Source organism: Urocitellus parryii, chromosome 9, assembly GCF_045843805.1.
Source record: "Urocitellus parryii isolate mUroPar1 chromosome 9, mUroPar1.hap1, whole genome shotgun sequence".
NCBI classification, from domain to species: Eukaryota; Metazoa; Chordata; class Mammalia; order Rodentia; family Sciuridae; genus Urocitellus; species Urocitellus parryii.
In genome coordinates, this window is record NC_135539.1 from 87,953,515 (window position 1) to 87,975,382 (window position 21,868).

At 35.8% G+C, this 21,868-nt stretch overlaps 1 protein-coding gene across 6 annotated transcripts in view; it reads right to left on the reverse strand.

Annotated features, from left to right (window-relative positions):
- Rgs7 (regulator of G protein signaling 7) overlaps window positions 1-21,868 on the reverse strand; it is a 461,036-nt gene that overhangs the window by 211,189 nt on the left and 227,979 nt on the right. For all 6 annotated transcript variants that reach the window (XM_077802474.1, XM_026390748.2, XM_077802475.1 and 3 more), the window contains exon 2: window positions 20,591-20,687. In XM_077802474.1, the coding sequence (XP_077658600.1) occupies window positions 20,591-20,687 (97 nt within the window). The remainder of the gene's footprint in view (window positions 1-20,590; window positions 20,688-21,868) is intronic.

The window sequence follows — 21,868 nt, forward strand, 5'->3', positions numbered from 1 at the left end:
AGACCTGGCGTGTACCCAGTATTGTGGTGAGCGGCACCCGTGACAGGGGCCTGGCTAGAGGAAAAGTGGGGAAGTGACTAGACACAAGAGGAGGCCCTAGGCACTCAGGATTGGAGACTCGCCCAGTCTGGGAGGAGGAGCTGCTGCACAGTGATTGGTTCCCGCATATTGACAGGAGAAACTTGGCCTGGTGGGCACAGCGCCACCTACTGGAAGAGAAGTTAATCAAACTCTAAGACTGCATTTATTAGTGTTTTTTTTTTCTTTTTTCTTTTCTCTCTTTTTTTTTTTGATTTTGATTTGGGGTTTTCTTTCATTTTCATTTTTCTTTCTTGTTTTTTAAATTTTTTTTTTACAATTTAAAAAAATGTTTTTCTTCCAATTTTAACTTTAATTTTTGTTTTATTCTTTTTTTTATAAATTTTTTTTTCTTTTTCTTTTTTTGTTTCCTATTTTTTTCTTCTTTTGTCTTTTCATTTCCTTTCAATTATCTTATCCCCCCTTCCTTGAATTCTACCTGCTTACTCTCTTTCTCTATAGTGACTTCTGCCCTTTCCTTCTAATACCTTTCCTCCCAAGCATCAAATAAATTTATAGGAGTAAACAGTAACTCAGCAGTCAAACAGAACAAGAAGTAACATGAGCAGCTTCAAAAAGCAAGGAAGAAAAGGAGTATAAACAATGCAGGACAGCCTAAATATTCAGGAGGACCTAGAGTCATCGGAAAAATGTTCATATAAAGAACTCAAGGAACACCTTAGACAGATGGAATGGAACCTTAAAGAGGATACGAGACAGCAAATTCAAGCAGCAAAAGAACACATTGAGAATGAGTTACATAAACAGATAAAAGAAGAAGTTAAGCATCTTTATCAGGAGATAGAGATTATAAAAAATAATCAAACAATAATTCTAGAAATGAAGGAAACGATAAACCAAATTAAAAACTCAATTGAGAGTATCACTAACAGAGTGGAGCAAGTAGAAGCCAGAACGTCAGATACTGAAGACAAAATATATCATCTTGAAAAGAGTCTAGCCAACTCAGAAAGTCTGGTAAAAAATCACGAGAAAAACATCCAAGAGTTATGAGATAACATAAAAAAACCGAATTTACTAGTCATCGGGATAGAAGAAGGTACAGAGATTCAAACCAAGGGAATGAGTAACCTGCTGAATGAAATAATTACAGAAAACTTTCCAGAAATAAAAAAGGAAACAGATATACAAATTGAAGATGCATTCAGGACACCGAGCACACAAAATCACAGTAGACCAACGCCAAGACACATTGTTATGAAGATATCCAATATACAGAACAAAGAGAAAATATTAAAAGCTACAAGAGAAAAGAGACAGATTACATTCAGGGGTAAACCAATAAGATTAACAACAGATTTTTCATCACAGACACTGAAAGCAAGAAGGTCATGGAACAATGTATTTCAAACACTGAAAGACAATGGATGCCAACCAAGAATTCTGTATCCAGCAAAATTAAGCTTCAGGTATGACAACGAAATAAAAATCTTTCATGATAAACAAAAGTTAAAAGAATTTGCAGCCAGAAAACCAGCATTGCAAAGCATTTTGAGCAAAACACTACACGAGGAAGAAATGAAAAACAATAACCAAAACCATCAGAGGGAAGTGCCTCGGTAAAGACAGAGGGTGAGGGGAAAGATAATCATGGAGAAACAAACTAAATTTTTTAAAAAAAGGATAAATAATCAAACATGGATGGAAGTACAAACCATATATCAATAGTAACTCTGAATGTTAATGGCTTAAACTCTCCAATAAAGCGACATAGGCTGGTATCATGGATTAAAAAAACAAATCCAACAATATGCTGCCTCCAGGAGACACATCTGATTGGAAAAGATATACACAGACTGAAGGTGAAAGGATGGGAAAAAATATACCACGCACACGGTCCTCGTAAGCAAGCAGGGGTGGCCATCCTCATATCGAATAAAATCGACTTCAAGACTAAGTTAATCAAAAGGGATAAAGAAGGACACTATATACTGTTAAAAGGAACCATTCACCAACAAGACATAACAATTATCAATATTTATGCACCAAATAATGGCGCTGCGATATTCATAAAACAAATTCTCCTCAGGTTCAGGAATCAAATAGACGAAAACACAATAATTATGGGTGACTTCAACACACCTCTCTCACCATTGGACAGATCCTCCAAACAAAAGTTGAATAAAGAAACTATAGAACTCAATACCACAATCAATAACCTAGACTTAACTGACATATATAGAATATATCAACCATCATCAAATGGATATACTTTTTTCTCAGCAGCACATGGATCCTTCTCAAAAATAGACCATATATTATGCCATAGGGCAACCCTCAGTAAATATAAAGGGGTGGAGATAATACCATGCATTTTATCTGATCATAATGGAATGAAACTGGAAATCAATGATAAAAGAAGGAAGGAAAAATCCTGCATCACATGGAAAATGAACAATATGTTACTGAATGATCAATGGGTGACAGAAGACATAAAGGAGGAAATCAAAAAATTCTTAGAGATAAATGAAAATACAGACACAACATATCGGAATCTATGGGACACAATGAAAGCAGTTTTAAGAGGAAAATTCATCGCCTGGTGGTCATTCCTTAAAAAAAGAAAAAACCAACAAATAAATGAGCTCACACTTCATCTCAAAGCCCTAGAAAAGGAAGAGCAAAACAACAGCAAATGTAGCAGAAGGCAAGAAATAATTAAAATCAGAGCGGAAATCAATGAAATCGAAACAAAAGAAACTATTGAAAAAATTAACAAAACTAAAAGTTGGTTCTTCGAAAAAATAAATAAGATCGACAGACCTTTAGCCATGCTAACGAAGAGAAGAAGAGAGAAAACTCAAATTACTAACATACGGGATGAAAAAGGCAATATCACAACAGATGCTACAGAAATACAGAAGACAATTAGAAATTATTTTGAAAACCTATATTCCAATAAAATAGAAGATAGTGAAGACATTGATAAATTTCTTAAGTCATATGATTTGCCCAGACTGAGTCAGGAGGATACACACAATTTGAACAGACCAATATCAATGGATGAAATTGAAGAAGCCATCAAAAGACTACCAACCAAGAAAAGCCCAGGACCAGATGGGTATACAGCGGAGTTTTACAAAACCTTTAAAGAAGAATTAATACCAATACTTTTCAAGTTATTTCAGGAAATAGAAAAAGAGGGAGCTCTTCCAAATTCATTCTATGAGGCCAACATCACCCTGATTCCGAAACCAGACAAAGACACCTCAAAGAAAGAAAACTACAGACCAATATCTCTAATGAACCTAGATGCAAAAATCCTCAATAAAATTCTGGCAAATCGAATACAAAAACACATCAAAAAAATTGTGCACCATGATCAAGTAGGATTCATCCCTGGGATGCAAGGATGGTTCAATATACGTAAATCAATAAATATTATTCACCACATCAATAGACTTAAAGATAAGAACCATATGATCGTCTTGATAGACGCAGAGAAAGCATTTGACAAAGTACAGCACCCCTTTATGTTCAAAACATTAGAAAAACTAGGGATAACAGGAACTTACCTTGACATTGTAAAAGCTATCTATGCTAAGCCTCAGGCTAGCATCATTCTGAATGGACAAAAGTTAAAGGCATTCCCTCTAAAATCTGGAACAAGACAGGGATGCCCTCTATCACCACTTCTATTCAATATAGTTCTCGAAACACTGGCCAGAGCAATTAGACAGACAAAGGAAATTAAAGGCATAACAATAGGAAAAGAAGAACTTAAATTATCACTATTTGCAGATGACATGATTCTATACCTAGAAGACCCAAAAGGATCTACAAAGAAACTACTAGAACTAATAAATGAATTCAGCAAAGTGGCAGGATATAAAATCAACACGCACAAATCAAAGGCATTTCTGTATATCAGCGACAAAACTTCTGAAACGGAAATGAGGAAAAACACTCCATTCACAATATCCTCAAAAAAAATAAAATACTTGGGAATCAACCTAACAAAAGAGGTGAAAAATTTATACAATGAAAACTACAGAACCCTAAAGAGAGAAGTAGAAGAAGACCTTAGAAGATGGAAAAATATACCCTGTTCATGGATAGGCAGAACTAACATTATCAAAATGGCGATATTACCAAAAGTTCTCTATAGGTTTAATGCAATGCCAATCAAAATCCCAACGGCATTTCTTGAAGAAATAGATAAAGCAATCATGAAATTCATATGGAAAAATAAAAGACCCAGAATAGCAAAAGCAATTCTAAGCAGGAAATGTGAATCAGGCGGTATAGCGATACCAGATTTCAAACTATATTACAGAGCAATAGTGACCAAAACAGCATGGTACTGGTACCAAAACAGGCGGGTGGACGAATGGTATAGAATAGAGGACACAGAGACTAATCCACAAAGTTACAACTATCTTATATTTGATAAAGGGGCTAAAAGGATGCAATGGAGGAAGGATAGCATCTTCAACAAATGGTGTTGGGAAAACTGGAAATCCATATGCAACAAAATGAAACTGAATCCCTTTCTCTCGCCATGCACAAAAGTTAACACAAAATGGATCAAGGAGCTTGATATCAAATCAGAGACTCTTTGCCTGATAGAAGAAAAAGTTGGCTATGATTTACATATTGTGGGGTCGGGCTCCAAATTCCTTAATAGGACACCCATAGCACAAGAGTTAATAACAAGAATCAACAAATGGGACTTACTTAAACTAAAAAGTTTTTTCTCAGCAAGAGAAACAATAAGAGAGGTAAATAGGGAGCCTACATCCTGGGAACAAATTTTTACTCCTCACACTTCAGATAGAGCCCTAATATCCAGAGTATACAAAGAACTCAAAAAATTAGACAATAAGATAGCAAATAACCCAATCAACAAATGGGCCAAGGACCTGAACAGACACTTCTCAGAGGAGGATATACAATCAATCAACAAGTACATGAAAAAATGCTCACCATCTCTAGCAGTCAGAGAAATGCAAATCAAAACCACCCTAAGATACCATCTCACTCCAGTAAGATTGGCAGCCACTATGAAGTCAAACAACAACAAGTGCTGGCGAGGATGTGGAGAAAAGGGTACTCTTGTACATTGCTGGTGGGACTGCAAATTGGTGCGGCCAATTTGGAAAGCAGTTTGGAGATTCCTGGGAAAGCTGGGAATGGAACCACCATTTGACCCTGCTATTGCCCTTCTCGGACTATTCCCTGAAGACCTTAAAAGAGCATGCTACAGGGATGCTGCCACATCGATGTTCATAGCAGCACAATTCATAATAGCTAGACTGTGGAACCAACCCAGATGCCCTTCAATAGATGAATGGATAAAAAAAATGTGGCATCTATACACAATGGAGTACTATGCAGCAATAAAAAATGACAAAATCATAGAATTTGCAGGGAAATGGATGGCACTAGAGCAGATTATGCTTAGTGAAGCTAGTAAATCCCTAAAAAACAAATACCAAATGTCTTCTTTGATATAATGAGAGCAACTATGAACAGAGCAGGGAGGAAGAGCAGGAAGAAAAGATTAACATTAAACAGAGACATGAGATGGGAGGGAAAGGGAGAGAAAAGGGAAATTGCATGGAAATGAAGGGAGACCCTCATTGCTATACAATATTACATATAAGAGGTTGTGAGGGGAATGGGAAAATTAACAAGGAGAGAAATGAATTACAATAGATGGGGTAGAGAGAGAAGATGGGAGGGGAGGGGAGGGGGGATAGTAGGGGATAGGAAAAGTAGCAGAATACAACAATTACTAATTGGGCATTATGTAAAATTGTGGATGTGTAACCGACGTGATTCTGCAATCTGCATTTGGGGTAAAATTGGGAGTTCATAACCCACTTCAATCTAATGTATGAAATATGATATGTCAAGAGCTTTGTAATGTTGTGAACAACCAATAAAAAAAGTCAAAATATTTTTTATTTAAGGACAAAACTCAGTATATAATATCGGTATGTAACATATGAAGTTCATATGATGAAGTTTAAAAAAATTAAGAAGCCTTTTATCTCTCTAAAAGATTTCAATTTGTCATGTATAGTTATTTGTTGTAAGGATTCAAAGACAAATATAAAAGAGTAGTAAAGGCTAGGAGATACCTTGAAAATATCAGGATGATTATTATTTAAGTAAAGTCACAATTAAGAATTTAACAAGCTGGATACTGTGGTGTACACCTGTAATCCTAGTGGTTCCAAAGGCTGAGGTAGGAGAATGGAGAGTTCAAAGCCAGCCTCAGCAAAAGTGAGGTGCTAAGCAACTCAGCGAGACCCTGTCTCTGAATAAAATACAAAATAGGGCTGGGGATGTGGCTCAGTAGTCAAGGACCCCTGAGTTCAATCTCCAGTACCAAAAACAACAATAACAGAAAAGAATTTAACAAATGCTTTCTGGATATATACTAAGAAAATCTTGTGCCAAATGGCACAGTACATCCAATATAAGTAATTCCTTTGGCTTGTAACAGATTAGGTATTTAATAAGAAAGAAAATGTCCAAATACTGGTGTAATCCAAGCCCCTGGAGATGGTAACATAGTCATCAATAAAAATAGTAATACTACAAAAATATTTTCTTTTAGTGCTCACTTTTTAATATATTACTTAGAAATATCTAATTCTCTAGTGACATTACCATCAAAAAATAAGGATAAAAGTTCAAATATACCATTTTTTCTTGTCTATCTTTTGTGTACATATTGAGTAGTTGTCTAAAATTTTTTGGACTATTTATATTTTAACACATGACTAGTAACATGTTCTACCTTTTAAGTACTTCGGTTATATAAATGACTAATACTCTTTTATATCCAAATAGGGCCTTTGCAAGGAATGCCCTTTTTCAAGGTCTGTAAAGTCTGCCTGAAATTGGATTTTAAAAATGGCATGCAATAGTCCTAATTTAACTTAAGGGTAGACAAGTCCGTATTCATATTTTGAATATGGGTAAGTCACCTTTCTGTTTCTGTCTCATCTATCTACCTTACCCAAGATCTCATGTGATCTTGTTGATCAGATGAGCACATCATTGAAGCAGTCACTTTTAGGGCTAGACTATAAATGAAACCCTGGTCCCTTTCATGGTTTTCACTATTAGTGCTGAACCTATTCTTCTAAAACTCAATAGTATTTTTTTTCTTATAAATGTATTACTTTTTGGGTGGGTGGGGGGGCATGGTACTTGGGATTGAACTCAGGGGCACTCGCCCACTGAGCCACATCCCCAGCCCTACTTTGTATTTTATTTAGAGACAGGGTCTCACTGGGTTCCTTAGTGCCTTGCTTTTGCTGAGGCTGGCTTTGAACTCTCCATCCTCCTCTCTCAGCCTCCAGAGCCACTAGAATTACAGCTGCTTTATTCATGGCTAAATAGGATCTCTCTTGATAACTCTCTGGGCCTCCACATATGCCAGTATTCTCATCTTTTAATTTCCCCCTACTTTTTAGTCCAATTTGACATCATCTGTAAATCTGAAGATTCTAGATTACTATAAAGATAATAGTGAAATGCTCATTAAGACCAAATTCAAAACCAGTTGAGAATACCTGAACTTTAAGTTGTTTGTTTATATCTGCACTAACTATGTTTTCTTTATTTTATTTTGCTCTTTAAAGATACCAAAATAATTACAGGTATTATCACATAAGGGATAAGGGCCTTTTTTTAGAAATTTATTAATGGTTTTGGAAAATGCTGAATAAAGTATATCCACATCCCCTTTCCACAAAGTCCAAAAGAGAAGTTATAATTTTAAGCAAGCTGAAATCTTCTTCAAAGGATTATGGCTATGTGCTCAGATATTCTATGGACCATGTCAGATCCCCACATAGGGATGAGAGAACTAGAAGTTCCTTGAATGTTTCTGGAGCTTTTGCTAGAAGGATCCTGAAGAATAGTAATATAGTATCCGGTAGGCACAGAAAATTTGTCAAAGAAAATCTTGCATTTTCGCACTTAGAAGTAAATTTAAGATTTACTCTTAAACTCTATATGGAATCTGAAGTAGAACATTCATTTATTTATAGATGTTGGTCATACAGCAATGAAATAATTTGGTTATGTTGAAATCTGTGCTCTACCAAGGGCATCACAGGGAGATACCATGATGTTTTAAGTAGAATAGAACTATCCCCCAAAATTGGCATAGTTGATAATCACAGAGTATTTATATAGGCTTTAATGGACATATTTATGTATTTCAAAATAATTTTCCCACTTTGGAATTTTCCCATTCTTTGGAAGACAATGAGTTCCTCTAAGTTTGGGAATACACCTGTTGCCTGAGTTCGAAAGAATTCAAGGGCATTATTGTAGTTAATATAATAGCTCAATGGAGGACTCTATATTATCTAATTTTTTTCCTTTCTAATACCATTCCTACTTCCAAAACTACTCATTTAAAATACCAAATATCAAATTCAGATGCTTAGAAAACATTACAGGAAAGCTTCACTACTGCATAGTATTACCCAGAAAGGGATCTAGTTGTGCTGAAAGTCATAAAGAAAGCTAAAGTTAAAATCAAAGCATATGGATATTCATTTGAACATTCTGGTAGAAGTAAGATAGATCAGAGGTTGCTCATCATCTTGATCACATGAAATTAACCCAATCACATTTTAAAATAAATGTTTTCTCTATAAATACAGTGAGAAACCAGTAAATGGCTAACCTTTCCATTTCCTGGTAAGATTTAGTTATTAGAAATATAATTATGCATCAGAATGGCAATCATTGAGTACGCAAATAGCAATTATTGCTGGCAATATTTGGGGGAAAATGTTCATTTATACATTGTTGGTGGGACTGCAAATTAGTATAGCCACTTTGGAAATCAGTACAAAAATGCCTCAAAAGGTTAGAAATGCAACTCCCATATGACCCAGGTATCCCATTTCTTGGCATTTATCCAAAAGAACTAAAATCAGTCTAGTATAGTGAAACATGCATATTAATGTTTATAGCAGCACAATTTACAATATCCAAGCCAAAGAACCAGCCCAGGTGCTCCTCAACAGATGAATGGATTAATTAAAAAATATATATATATACACAATAGAGTTTTACTCAGTCATAAAGAAAAATGAAAGTATATCATTTGCTGGTAAATTGATGGAAGTACAGAACATCATGCAAAATGAAATAAGCCAGACTCAAAGTCAACGGTTAGATATTTTCTCTCATATGTGGAAAGTAGAGAATAAAAAAAAAGAAGAGATCTCAGGGAAATACAATAAAATACAGGAAGCAGATCTAGAGATCAAGAGTGAGTAGGGGAGGGCATGGAGAAGTACTGAGGGATGATATCTACCAAGTTATGCTATGCCCATGCAAATATACCATATTGAATCCAACATTCATATATAATTATGATGGGCTAATTAAAACAATAATAGAAGGGAGATCAGTAGAATAGAGCAAGTGGATCTAGGGGAGGGAGAAGAGAAGGGAAAGGGAAGGTAATGGGGAATGAGATTGATCAAATTATGATGCATATATATACAAGTATGGCATAATCTCACTATTATGTTAAATTATAATGAACCAAGAAAGAAAGAAAGAAAGTTATCTAGAACATGGCAGAGAGTCCCAATGGCTTAGATTCAAATGCAACATTTCTAACCATTTCATGGTGCTACTTTGTAATAAGGAGAGAATATCCAATGGGGTGAAGAATCTTTCATAGAAAAGAAAATGTGTATGTTTGATTCTGTGACATCTCAGCATCTCCCCTTATTCCTCAGCTTGGAAGACTGTGTAGTTACTTTATGTAAGTTACTTTGTCATAGCCCTGTCAGAGAGGATGTCTCAACAAGATGTCTCTTGAAGATGCAGTTAACTAATGTTTCATGTTTTTCTAAGGATTATTGGTTTTCAGCATTGAACTTTAAGAACTGCCAATATTTTTAGTATATTTTTTCTCTTGTATTTGCTTGTCATAAAATTTTTGTTGGTATTTTTTAAGTTATCTTGGGGTATTAAAAAGGAAAAATACTACCAGTATAATTTTTGAAAAAAACAATTAAAATTCATTTCAAGAAAAATGTGTTTAGTTTTCTCTGAATTTCTGTGATACATTCCTAAGATGCTTAGAAAAAATTTAGGAGCAAGTTATCAGCTTGGGAAAGGAGCATCTTAGACTCTTAGGATCATCTTAGAATTAGCTAGGTAAACTTACAGCTCCACACAAAAAAAAAATCACTCATTATTTATTCTTTGCATTTTCAAATTGACTCAAGATAACAGGGTTAAGTCATCTAAGGCATCTCAAAAGTTGTTCTCAAAAACATTTAGATGCAGCCAGGTGCAGTATTCCCAGTGACTTGGGAGGCTGGGGGAGGAGAATCCCAAGTTCAAGGCCAGCTTCAGCAATTCAGCAAAACCCTCAGCAACTTAGTATGACCTCTTCAAGAATGGGATGGGCTCAGTAGTAGACTGTATTACGGTTTGGATGTACTGTGTCCCCCAAGAGCTCATGTGTGAGACAATGCAACAAAGTTTAGAGGAGAAATGATTGAGTTAAGAGAGCATTAATTCAATCATCGAATGTATCCCTTGATGAGATTAACTGGGTGGTAGCTGAAATTGGGTAAGGTGTGGCTGGAGGGGGATGGGTCATTGGGGGTGTGCCTTTGGGGTATACATTTTGTGTCTGGTGAGTGGAGTCTCTCTCTTCTAGTCATCATGTGAGTTGTTTTTCTCAGCCACATTCTTCCTCCATGATGTTCAAACCTGAGGAATGGAGCCTACTGTCTATGGATCAAGATCTCTGAAATTAGGAGCCCTAAATAAACTTTTCCTCCCCTAAAACTGTTCTGGTTAGGTTTTTTTAGTCACAGCAGTGAAAACGCTGGTTAAAACAAGTGCTTTCACAGAATGTGCAAAGGAAGAGGGCTGGCCATGTAGCTCAGTGGTACAGTGCTTGCCTAGAATGTGGAAAGCCTTGAGTTCCATCCCCAATATGGGGATGAGAAAGGGGCACTGACCCATTCAAATGCAAAATATGTTCTTTTTAAAATTTGCACAGGCTTTTACTAAGTTTGCTCTTTCTGTTGCTTACCTGTACAGCTGCCCATATGACAAGTTTAAGCCTACATTAATCATCTCTCCGTGACACTGATAAATATTCATAGAATCCTGAGAGGAGTAGGAGGATAAGAAATAGAATCTATTTAAATTGCTACATTTAAAGCCAACTTCATTTTTTTAAGCTCATATTCTTACCCTGTTTAGTATACATGGCTGAAAACAAGTCATCAAAGAAAACTGTGTACACTGTTAGAGGATTGAAATAAAAATGTGACTAATTATTTCATATCCAATAATATGAAATATAACAGCTTCTATTTTTACACAATTGTAGTAAGTCAAAATGTTGCTAGTTAGGGTTTTATTACCAAACTTGCTGAAAGAAGGAACAGAACAGTGAGAGGGGAAAAAGATTGTTGAAATGGGCTTAAGAGAATTAAAGATGCTTCTCTGAATATAAAGACCTGGGGGAGGGGAGTAGTAACTTAATGGGAAATTGTGTGCTAAGCCCTTAGGTCAAATTTCCAGCAGGAGGTTTAAAAAAAAAAAAAGATTTGAGCAAAGCCACACCCCTTTATAGAATATTAGAAAATTCTGCTGACCAGATTTTTTTCTTGCCAATTGATGATAGTCCATCTGTAAGACGGGCATGTTAAATGTGACCAATTGAGATAATAAATAAAAATTGAAATGGAAAAGTGGAAAAGCAACTCTGCTCCTTAATTATGAACATGTCTGTGATGGGGAACATTCCTGAGACCAAAAAAGTGGGGGTGGGTGGATGCAGAAACAATTGAAACACAGAAATAGCTTCTAGAACTCCCTATTTTATAATTTTTTTTGACCATTTTCTTCCCTATTTATAGTGCGTGGTGATTTGGAGCAGGTCACCTGTCTTCTGGGCTCCTGAGAATTCATTCAGTAAGTTTCAGTAAGTTCACTCACTCTCAGACATGTTCAGTGACCTGGTTTAATAAGGGCCTTTTTATTTGTTGCTGTCAACAGGCAGTCCTACAGACCTTTATGATCTCAGTGGGAAGCTTCACAAGCATGGTCAAATTCAAGTTTAATGAAAACCTACGCCATTTACAAGGAACTGAGAAGAGAACTCTGGTTTATTTCCTGCTGTGGCTAACATTGGAAGCACAGTAACTTCCTAGTCAATCACGGAAGGAAGTAGAAACTCTTCCAACTGGTGAAACATGATTTTCTCCATGCTAGAATAATAGATTTATTAAAAGTCAAGAACATGAGAACATAATGGAGTGCCCTGTCAATAAACACATTTCAATTTCAGCTGGGTTAATTTAGAGGGGGTGGGATGATGGTAGTGGGTGTTTCTAGAGATATTCCCTGTGATCTGGTCAAGGACTTTAAGTGTATACATTATGAACATGGTCTCAGTGCAAAGATCATGACCCATTTTGAATAAAGTAGAGGAAAGTTTGGACTCTATGAATGGACTGGTTCTCTTTATCAATACTCCTTTGTACCCTGAGTGCTTGATCTCAAGACAGCATGGTGTAGTTCTTGGACACTTACAGGAGGTCCTCATAAGTCTTCAGAACATCTTCTCTTAAGAACTGTCTTCCCTGATGCTCCAAGTGAACCAAATCAAACAATTCTGCCATCTAGGACTTAATGGCAAGCACAGAGGAATCATGGCTTCTGCTCTGCCCTATGTGTTCCTGCTCCACAGAGGTGCCGCCTGTCTGTCTCCAATTTTCTCATTCTATACAGAACTTCAAGGAGAATCTTATCTACTTCTTGATTTCAAATATAATCTTCACATAATTATGTCTGGCTAAATTGTACATGGACAATGAGGTCCAGAGGTCACCTTGAATCATCTTTGACCCCAGAAGCCTCTGTGAGTTTCCACACACTGCTGCAGCACTGTGGTTTTACCTCAATTATGGAAAATGATCTCACTTTATTTATTTTCTCTCTGGTGGCTAGAGAGTGATCCTCCTCAAGGGCAGAGTTCCCCTCTTTCTTCTCTCCAGACCTGACAAAATGCTCCCAACACAAAAAACACCTGAGGCATCTTTAATTTACTATAAGATTGTACAATCCTTAGGTGGAGCCTGCTCTAAACATCTATGTCAAAGAAACCCATTGGTTGAATTAATGAATTAATGTCCTCATTTTTTTATTTATAGTGTGAAAAATTTTCAGAGAAGTTATTTATTCAATTGAATACCTCCAATGTCACATTCTGGTTTGGATGCTGGGCTTACCAGAGTGATCATAGGGAACCTTCTTATTGTTTATACTACTGTCAGGAAAACAGGCATTAATTAATACTACAATTAAAGAGTTCATGATTATGAAATGGAATAAAATATTCAAAAGAAAACAATATGGTTGTATGAGGGTAGGAAACCCCAATTGCAAGAGGGCACATCATAGTGGCAGGAACTTAAAAATGGCTTCTATGGTTTAAACTGAGAGGAGGTCTGAGAAGCAGGTGGGGGTCTGAACCATATTCCTGTTCAGGGGTGAAGGGCATTGGCACACACCACCCCAAAATACATCATTTGGGTATACTGATTTTCTGAATTGAAGTAAACTGAGAAACGGAAGATGCAGGAAGGACTCTTTGCCCCCCGCCCTGCTTTCTATCTAAAGATAGGAAATAAGTTTCCTGTGAGAAATGTGCCTCCTGAAACCAAGATTATTCATATTTCTGGAGATAAAATCTACACCAAGATGAGTTAAATAAACAAACTTTATTAAAATAACTGTTACCATCATCAGTTTCTCCCATTACAGTTCCTACTCATTTTCCCCAAATTTACTGCCCTTAGAAATCCAAATCCTTTACCTTATTCTAGTCACTTCTCCACACTTTCACTTCCTTTGTTAAAAGGCTCTATAAATCTCCAATCTAATCATTTCTTTGGATTTTCTACTTTGTGACACGAAAGAATATTAACATCAAATAAAGTACATATTTTTCTCCTGTTAACCTGCCTTTTCTACTTTAATTTGTAGTCACTACAGATTATAAGGAGGTAGAGGAAAAGTTTTTCTTTCTCTAAGGGATCTTATTGAAGATTTTGAGTTTCATTCTAAAGTGAGAGAAGGATTTTAATTGATCAGATTTGTAGCTTGAAATACCAATGCAAAAATCTCTGGACATAAGGAGAGAATGAGTGGAAGAGACTAGCTAGTACTCATTCCCATACTTCAGAGAATGGAGATGATATTTTGAACGAGAGCCTGACAAGAGTAGACAGTCATAAGCCAAGGTATTTGATGGCTAATTAGAAAAAATATGATGGCACTTGTAGATGGAATCGATGTGAGAAGAGGAGGCTATAGAATCAAAGTCACTCCAGCATTCCTGGCACATGCAAACTTTACTGAGACAGAACAGGGAAGGGACCAAGAGTAAGATGAAAAATCACATTTTAGACACATGGAATTTGAGATACCTTTGACCTATCCAAGTGGAAATGTTGTATAAAAAGTTGAATTTTGTAGAAAATTCAGAGAAAAGGTATAAACTAGATTTAGTTTATATATTATTATACATTCAGAGGAGTGCATAATATTTGTCATTAAAGCCATGGGTGTGGGTGATATTGCCTTGGGAAAGAAAAGAAAGTGAGATTCTTCATCTATGTGCTGATGCTTCAATTACCTCCCAGATGTTCTAGTCCACTGCATTCTCTTCTTCTATTAACCTGTTGTCTGCTCCTTCCCCTTCAGTGGTTTCTCTGAATTATGAATTTGTGTGGAAAGAAAACTTGGAGATCATTAGGTCTAATCTCCAAATTTTAGAGGTAAAGAAACTGCAGAAGTTTATACAAGGTCATACTGATCTTCTGAGGAAACAAAAGCTGAGGTCTAAAAAGAGGTCAAATACTCCAAAGGGATTCCATCTGGAAATACTGGAAGACGACTGTAAGAATCCCTAGTACTTAGAAGCCTACAGATACCGATGTGTGTTTTTCTGTCATGAATATATAATACCATGCAAAAGACCTCCCAAGGTGGTAGTAAAAAAGGGAGCAAAAGTTTGAATTGGACCTATTGTGGTTTAATATTAGTAAACTCTGCAAAATGGGGCCAAAAGCTTGAACTACCTATTTCCTTCTCTATGAGGAGAGATTAAATAAAAATTACTTTGAAAAATTGCTACATAAAAAACTAATGTATTTAAAGATACCGATTGCATAACAGGTTTCCAAATTATTAACTAATAATTTCCTACAAAGATGCCATGGAAATAATAAATCTTTTTTATTTAAAAAAATAAAAGCTCAAGGGCTCATTCAAACCCTATTGAAATACTGAAACATCAAAAATGCAATTATTTCTCTTATCAGGATTTAAAGATAATTATATGGTATAACATCCTTCAATTCTAATTCTAAAGAGCATCATGAACATTAATAAAAAAATCTACATCCAAATAATGCTCGCTCTTATTATAATGTAATATATTACCTAGAAATAAAGTACAAAAAAAGCACTATTGCAACATCTTCCTAAACAACTGAAGGCCCATGCTATCTGCTTTAATTCATTCAACTATGAATGAAGCCAAGATAAATAGAATAGTTATAAAATACTACAGAAATGAACCAAATACCCTTAAAATGTAAAATTAATCATTTCCTCTTTTATTCATAAACTTTTGTGATCTGCCTTGATTTGGATCTCTTTTCTGCTTACATTCAGAGTTTAAATACAAAGAATTTCAGCTGATATGAGTGGCATAGCTTGCTTTACCAAAGATTCTCAGATGAAAAGATGAATAAACTCCCTAAGTTGCAGGATATGAATTCTAGGGAAATAGTTATCCTGCAAGAATAAGACGTAGGGGTTCATTTAGAGAAAATTCCCAGCAAAATGTGCAAATATATTTTTAGCCTTACAGTTATTTGTTTCCAATTCAAAGAATTAATTGTGTAAAAATTGCATGAGCACATTTATGAAAATCTTATGTAGTAATATTTGAACTTCCTCTTTCACTTTTTATTGTGATGGAGCACTTCCATTGAAAGCCCAGATGTAGGCACACTTGGATAGGGAAGATTCTTGGCAAAATCACTCCTGAACACATCTCTCAGACACTTCACCAGGGCTTATTCCTTACATATCTCCTAAATATGATGTGAAACAATAATTTTTAAAATCAGTTTTAAAATATCAATCCCCTGGTTCCATCTTTGTCCTAATGAATTTGAATGTTTGCTCTTTGAGTTTGTATCTGTATCCTACAAATTCCACCTCCCTCCAATGAATCTGTCATATTCACACTGTAACCAAATCAGCACTAGGTCCTGCCCCAAATGTGAATTCTCCTTTCATAAAAATTTTCTGTGTATACTTCATTATCATTAGTATTATTTTGCAATCATAAAGACTTTATGTCTGATATATATATGCCATGGGGGATCACTTCCGGATACAATTTGAATGTTAAGATGGGGAAATTTATAAAATACAAAAGGAAAGTACAGTACCCAGTAAAACAAAAAGTAGAAGGTCTATGGTAGAGAATTGGAGGAGACGAGGAAACCCATTATTCATTCTGAGAATAGGTCTGTGGAACTAGGATAAGTACTTTAAAGTCACTAGGTAGTGAGGATGATTTCCCTTATACTTCTGTTTCTTCATGTGTTGTATTGTTGTCAACCCGCAGATGGGCTTCTGATTCTCTCTGCACATGACCATTATCCAGCCTCTAAGATTATATCACCTCAATCTGGGAAAGTACACATGTGTGTATCACCTCTTTCACTCTCTCTCTAAATGGAAGTTCTGGGAATATTAATAGAATTTCAGGGAGACAGAGCTGATGAGCCAAGTTCTGGTCTCAAGCCCTGGCTTGGCGACATCAGGTCACATGCCACCAATGGCATTGCCTAAGCTTTCTCCAGCTGAGAAGGGGGGGAAAAAACAATGTTGTGATTTTTTTTCCCCTAGGGAAAAAAACAATGCTATGATTAGATATACCCAAGAATGTCTCCCTTCCTGACTAATGTGACAAACCTGTTCAAGGATTTTTCTTCTGGTCTTCAGACCATGGAAATCAGAAGGTTGTGTTCAAAAACAAACTCTAAAACCAAAAATTAGAATTCATAGATATTTTGCTGGGAAAAAACACACTTTATGATATAAGACCCAACCTATTATTAGGTATTTTATATTTGTCATAAGACTCATTGACATGATTCTGGATCTGGATCCAGATGTAGCAGGGGAATGGATCACATCATCCTTTTTCTCAATTATTTTCAGGTTTAGGTAGCTGAAAGTACATCTTTGCTATCATGACATAAAGTATGGGTGCTGCCTATATATTTGGATAAGTGCCCATTCTCCACAAAACCTGTTGACATCCATCAATCTTAGGGGTTGCAAGGCTCTTAACTTGGTGGTAAAGAAAATAGGAAGAATTCGATTCTTCTTCTTCTTGCCCTTCTTCCCTCCCCCAAATGAAACTTAAAAAGCTATTAGATAAAGTGGAGAGCCATGACTGAGACCAGATTATAGAAAGATGATCAGAACCCTTGAAAGGGAACAGGAAGAACTACACATGTAATTTGGCACTGTGCCTAGAGCCTGGGTGAAATACAAGTGTTTTCTGGAGCTCACTCCAGCTCTGTGGTCTGGCTTTTGTGAGTGAACTTTCTTAAACTTCAGGGTTGAAATTGAGATTCTGGCTTAGACCAACTGAACTAGGCCCATAAATTGTACTTCTAACAAATTTCCAGGTGATACTGACATGAATGATCCATGAACCATGCTTGGAAGCATAAAGACTTTTAGAAAGCATAAATTGTGTAACCTGAAAGAGTAGGAAAAATGATATTTGAAACCCTTTCTTCTTTGTGGAAATAGTTCATAGAAAGGATAAACTCCTTCTCTCCCCAGGGATTGCCCTACCTCATTTCACACACCACAGGCCTTCATCACAGTTGGCTTTGGCTCTACTAAGGATGATGAAGTTGGCAGATCTCCTATTGGATTAGTAGCTCTGCAGAAGAATGTGAGGAAGGCTCAGACAGAGAAAGGAGATTCAAGAGCCAAGAAAGTAAGCAGCAGGAAACAAGTTGAGCCACAAAAAGAGGAATTAACAATACCTAGGGACCATAGGTAAAAATATGGGGAGGGAAATTATTAAAAATGACTAAAAAATTGGATAAAAGTGGATGGGGCTTGAGGCAACTATAATTTGAAGATATTATTATGCAGAGGTTGATAAATACTAGACATAATACTAGATATACAAAATTACATCTATAGCAAGGTATCTAATTTAAATGTAAACCAAAAGCTCAGTTACTAGGGAAGCTGAGGCAAGAGGATCAAATTCAAGGCCAGGCTGGGCACTTTAGTCAGACCTATTCTCCAAACCAAACCTAGCAGGCACAAGGCCCTATGTCCAGTACTATATAGACATGCAAAAATATTCTAGGAAATGGAATAAGAATTTAATTTGATAATAAGTTGAACATATTAATATTAATATGAAAGTCATTGACACCATCTTTATGTAAGAACAGTCACTATTGTTTTAAATCAATTAATATTAGAACAATTAAAAGTGATTTTCAGGTTTATTCTCAATCTTTATGCCCACTCTTATTTTTTAGTTAAGATCTTAATGTTGTCAATAAAGAATTCTCCAGGTTGTTAAGATATTGTTATCCAAAGAACTCAATCAAAAACTTTAAACTCAAATAGAATATATAGCTCAAGCATGAATCTGAGCTTACTTAATATGATTAACAAACTTTTTTCATTGTTGATTCACCTGTACACTGTCATAAAAATTCCTGAATTGGAATGTCTTTTGAAAGGTCATGCATGGGTAAATTGACCATGGTTCTCAGCCCAGATAAGCAATGTAATGCATTATCTACCCACTTCTGAAGAAGATAAACTCATTCCTTTTATTGGCTCAATAAAGTATGAGCAAATATTTTCATATTGTGTTTATATATAAACTTTATTCTCTCTACCACAGGTAGTTTAAGCTTTACCTGAGACATAAGACACATACAAAATAACTTTAAAGCAAAATAGAAAATAATAATTGCCAAAATAAAGGGGAAAAAGTTTTTGAAGGTACAAAGAAAGCAAAAAACTTAAGATTGTTTTCATCAAAGAGTTCTCAGAACTAAGTATTCAAGTTAAAAATAAATTTAAGTCAGAATGGCCTGGAAGTAGGATGGTGCGGAAAGCAGATTTGGAATAAATCCACAGATATAGAAAATACAGGGTGTTGGAACAAGGTGGGCACAAGAGGGAACAAGAGGGGAAAATGAGGACATGGTGTATTAAAGCAAAATGTCATTCTGTTTTGGGTGCCCAGCTCAACTCCACCTCCTTTCTTTCAGATCAACAACACCTTCAAATTCCAACACTCTAGTTCTGATTTTTAGTCTCTTCTCAAGGCTGAAGCATACTGATCATGGTCCTCCCTTGACCCTGGTTCATGGGGAAGCATCCCACAACCTTTACACTGACATCTCCTCAAGCACCTTCCTGACTCATGCTCAGTATCTGCAGTCCTTATTGTCACTTATCATCAAGGGTTTGTCAATTTGACCTCACCTTATCCCTAAACTGTGCTGGGCCACGCTTCTCTTGGCCTCTGTATCCCATTTTTTCTCTAGCTTCTTCCAATCATACCTATAGTTTCCCTATTTCCTATAATGATTCCTTTATCTCTCAGACATCCAATTAGAAGCAAAAATGTTAGGCCATGTTCTCCTTTTATCCTGAGTGCCAAGTCATTCATCAAATTCTCATGCTTTTGTCTTTTTAGTCCTTCAGTCTCTGCATATCAGAACCTTGTTGTCCAAACTATTCCTGCAACAGGCTTACCATAATGACTCTAGTGCTTATTGAATGCCAATTAGTCCTAAGCATGCTCATCATAAGTTTCAGTGCAAAAGTTTTAAATGTCTCCATAGTTCCTCAGATAGCTGAATTAAATTATTTTGATTGACTTTCAGAGCTCCTCACAATTTGATTCAACTCTACTTTTCCCTGTCTTGCCTCCCTGCTCTGTGTCATTTAGTCACTGTCAGTGCAAGCAGAGCTGGTAGTAACCATTCCATAGTGATGATTCCCCCTTACCTGTCAAATTCAGGGCACCACTGTGCTTCAGGAACTCTTTCCTGACTTGTTGATTTTTTTTCTTTTTTACCTTTCACACATAATCTATGTGACATCATTTTATACACCTATTTTAAAATTGTTTTTTCCCCTCTGTTATTTCACGTTCACTCTGTCTTTACAAACTAACAAAGTAAGGTCATGTTTTTTGGCTTCATATTTCTGATTTTAGATGTCTAACATGATGATGAACATGCTACGGGTATTTTATTAGTAGTTACTGAATAATGAGCTACAGAGAAAAGAATGAATGGTTTGGAACAGAATTTATAGAACAATTATATAAAAGGTGCTGTGTAAGATAGAGCTATGCTGAATGCAAACTTACCAGAGAAGACACTAGGTATCTTGGAAAGAAAGCTTTTGACAGTACGGATAGGAATTCCATTTTTTTCATCTTGCATGCGTGCTATGACGTCTTCCATCTAAACAACAATAAAATAATAAAAATCTTCAGAAAGTTGAACTTTTTGAGAACAAAATCAATTCTCATATCAATTTTGTACACCAGTTTTGCCCAACTAAGAATACTGCCATTTTCTCACCTTTCTTGATTTTTGTCTCATTAATATTTTAAGTTTGGTTAATAGGAGATAGAGAAAATAACAAGGAAAATGGGCCATTTGGGGTCCATTAAACTTCTGAAAAGAATGTTATGCTTTGAATATTGCCTTTCTTTTGGCTTCACATTCTTTGGTTATAAAAGCTGAAAGAAAACAGTATTTCATTTTTAAGTCAGAAACCACTGTCACAGCCAATTCACACTTTATTAATGTTATCTCTACTGAAATAAAAGAAAATAGAAGCCTCACAAGTATCTGCTTGGATTCCTCTGCAAGCAAGCGTTTCCATGATTTAGTTTAACACTAAAGTTCAGCAACCTGCCTGGAAATCTAGGACAGATTACCAGTAACTGCTGTTTCTCTTGCCTAGGCAATAACTGGTACAAGGTGAATTGTGCACATATATACCATGCATGGGCACACACACACATCCACACAAAATAAAATGAAAACCATAGGGTAGCCTCCTATCCAGTTAGTGGATTTTATTGCATCTTTCTTTCAAACTTGTTAGTATATGTGCTTTTGCTTTGAAATTTTTTCACAGTTCTAAAAGGCTGTACTTTACAGTCTGTTGCAGAATTTAGTTCTAAGTAAGATGCATTCAGATCAAAGTCTCACACTTTTCTCATGTGTTTCTGTACCTGTGAGACATAATACACACAAAAATATCCATGTTGGAGTATAGCACTTAAATCTATTTATCCACTCATTCCACAATTAGTAGTGAGCACTTACTCTAGGTCAGATTTACTGATGGTTTCTCAGGACATAAAAATGAATATAATTCATTCCTGTCCTTAAAAGAAATCCATAATCCATACAAAAATCAAGGTGAAATTTGAGTAAAGTTTGGTATTTAGTTAGTAGCATTGTATTAGTGTCAATTTCCTATTTTGATAATTATGTCCTGGTTATATAAGACACTAACATTAGGAAAGTTGAATAAAGAACCTGTGGGAAATCTCTGTGTGGTTTTTGTTTCCTTTCTGTAAGTATAAAATTTCAAGTCAAAAGGTTAAAAATTCAAAGTCTAAATTTCA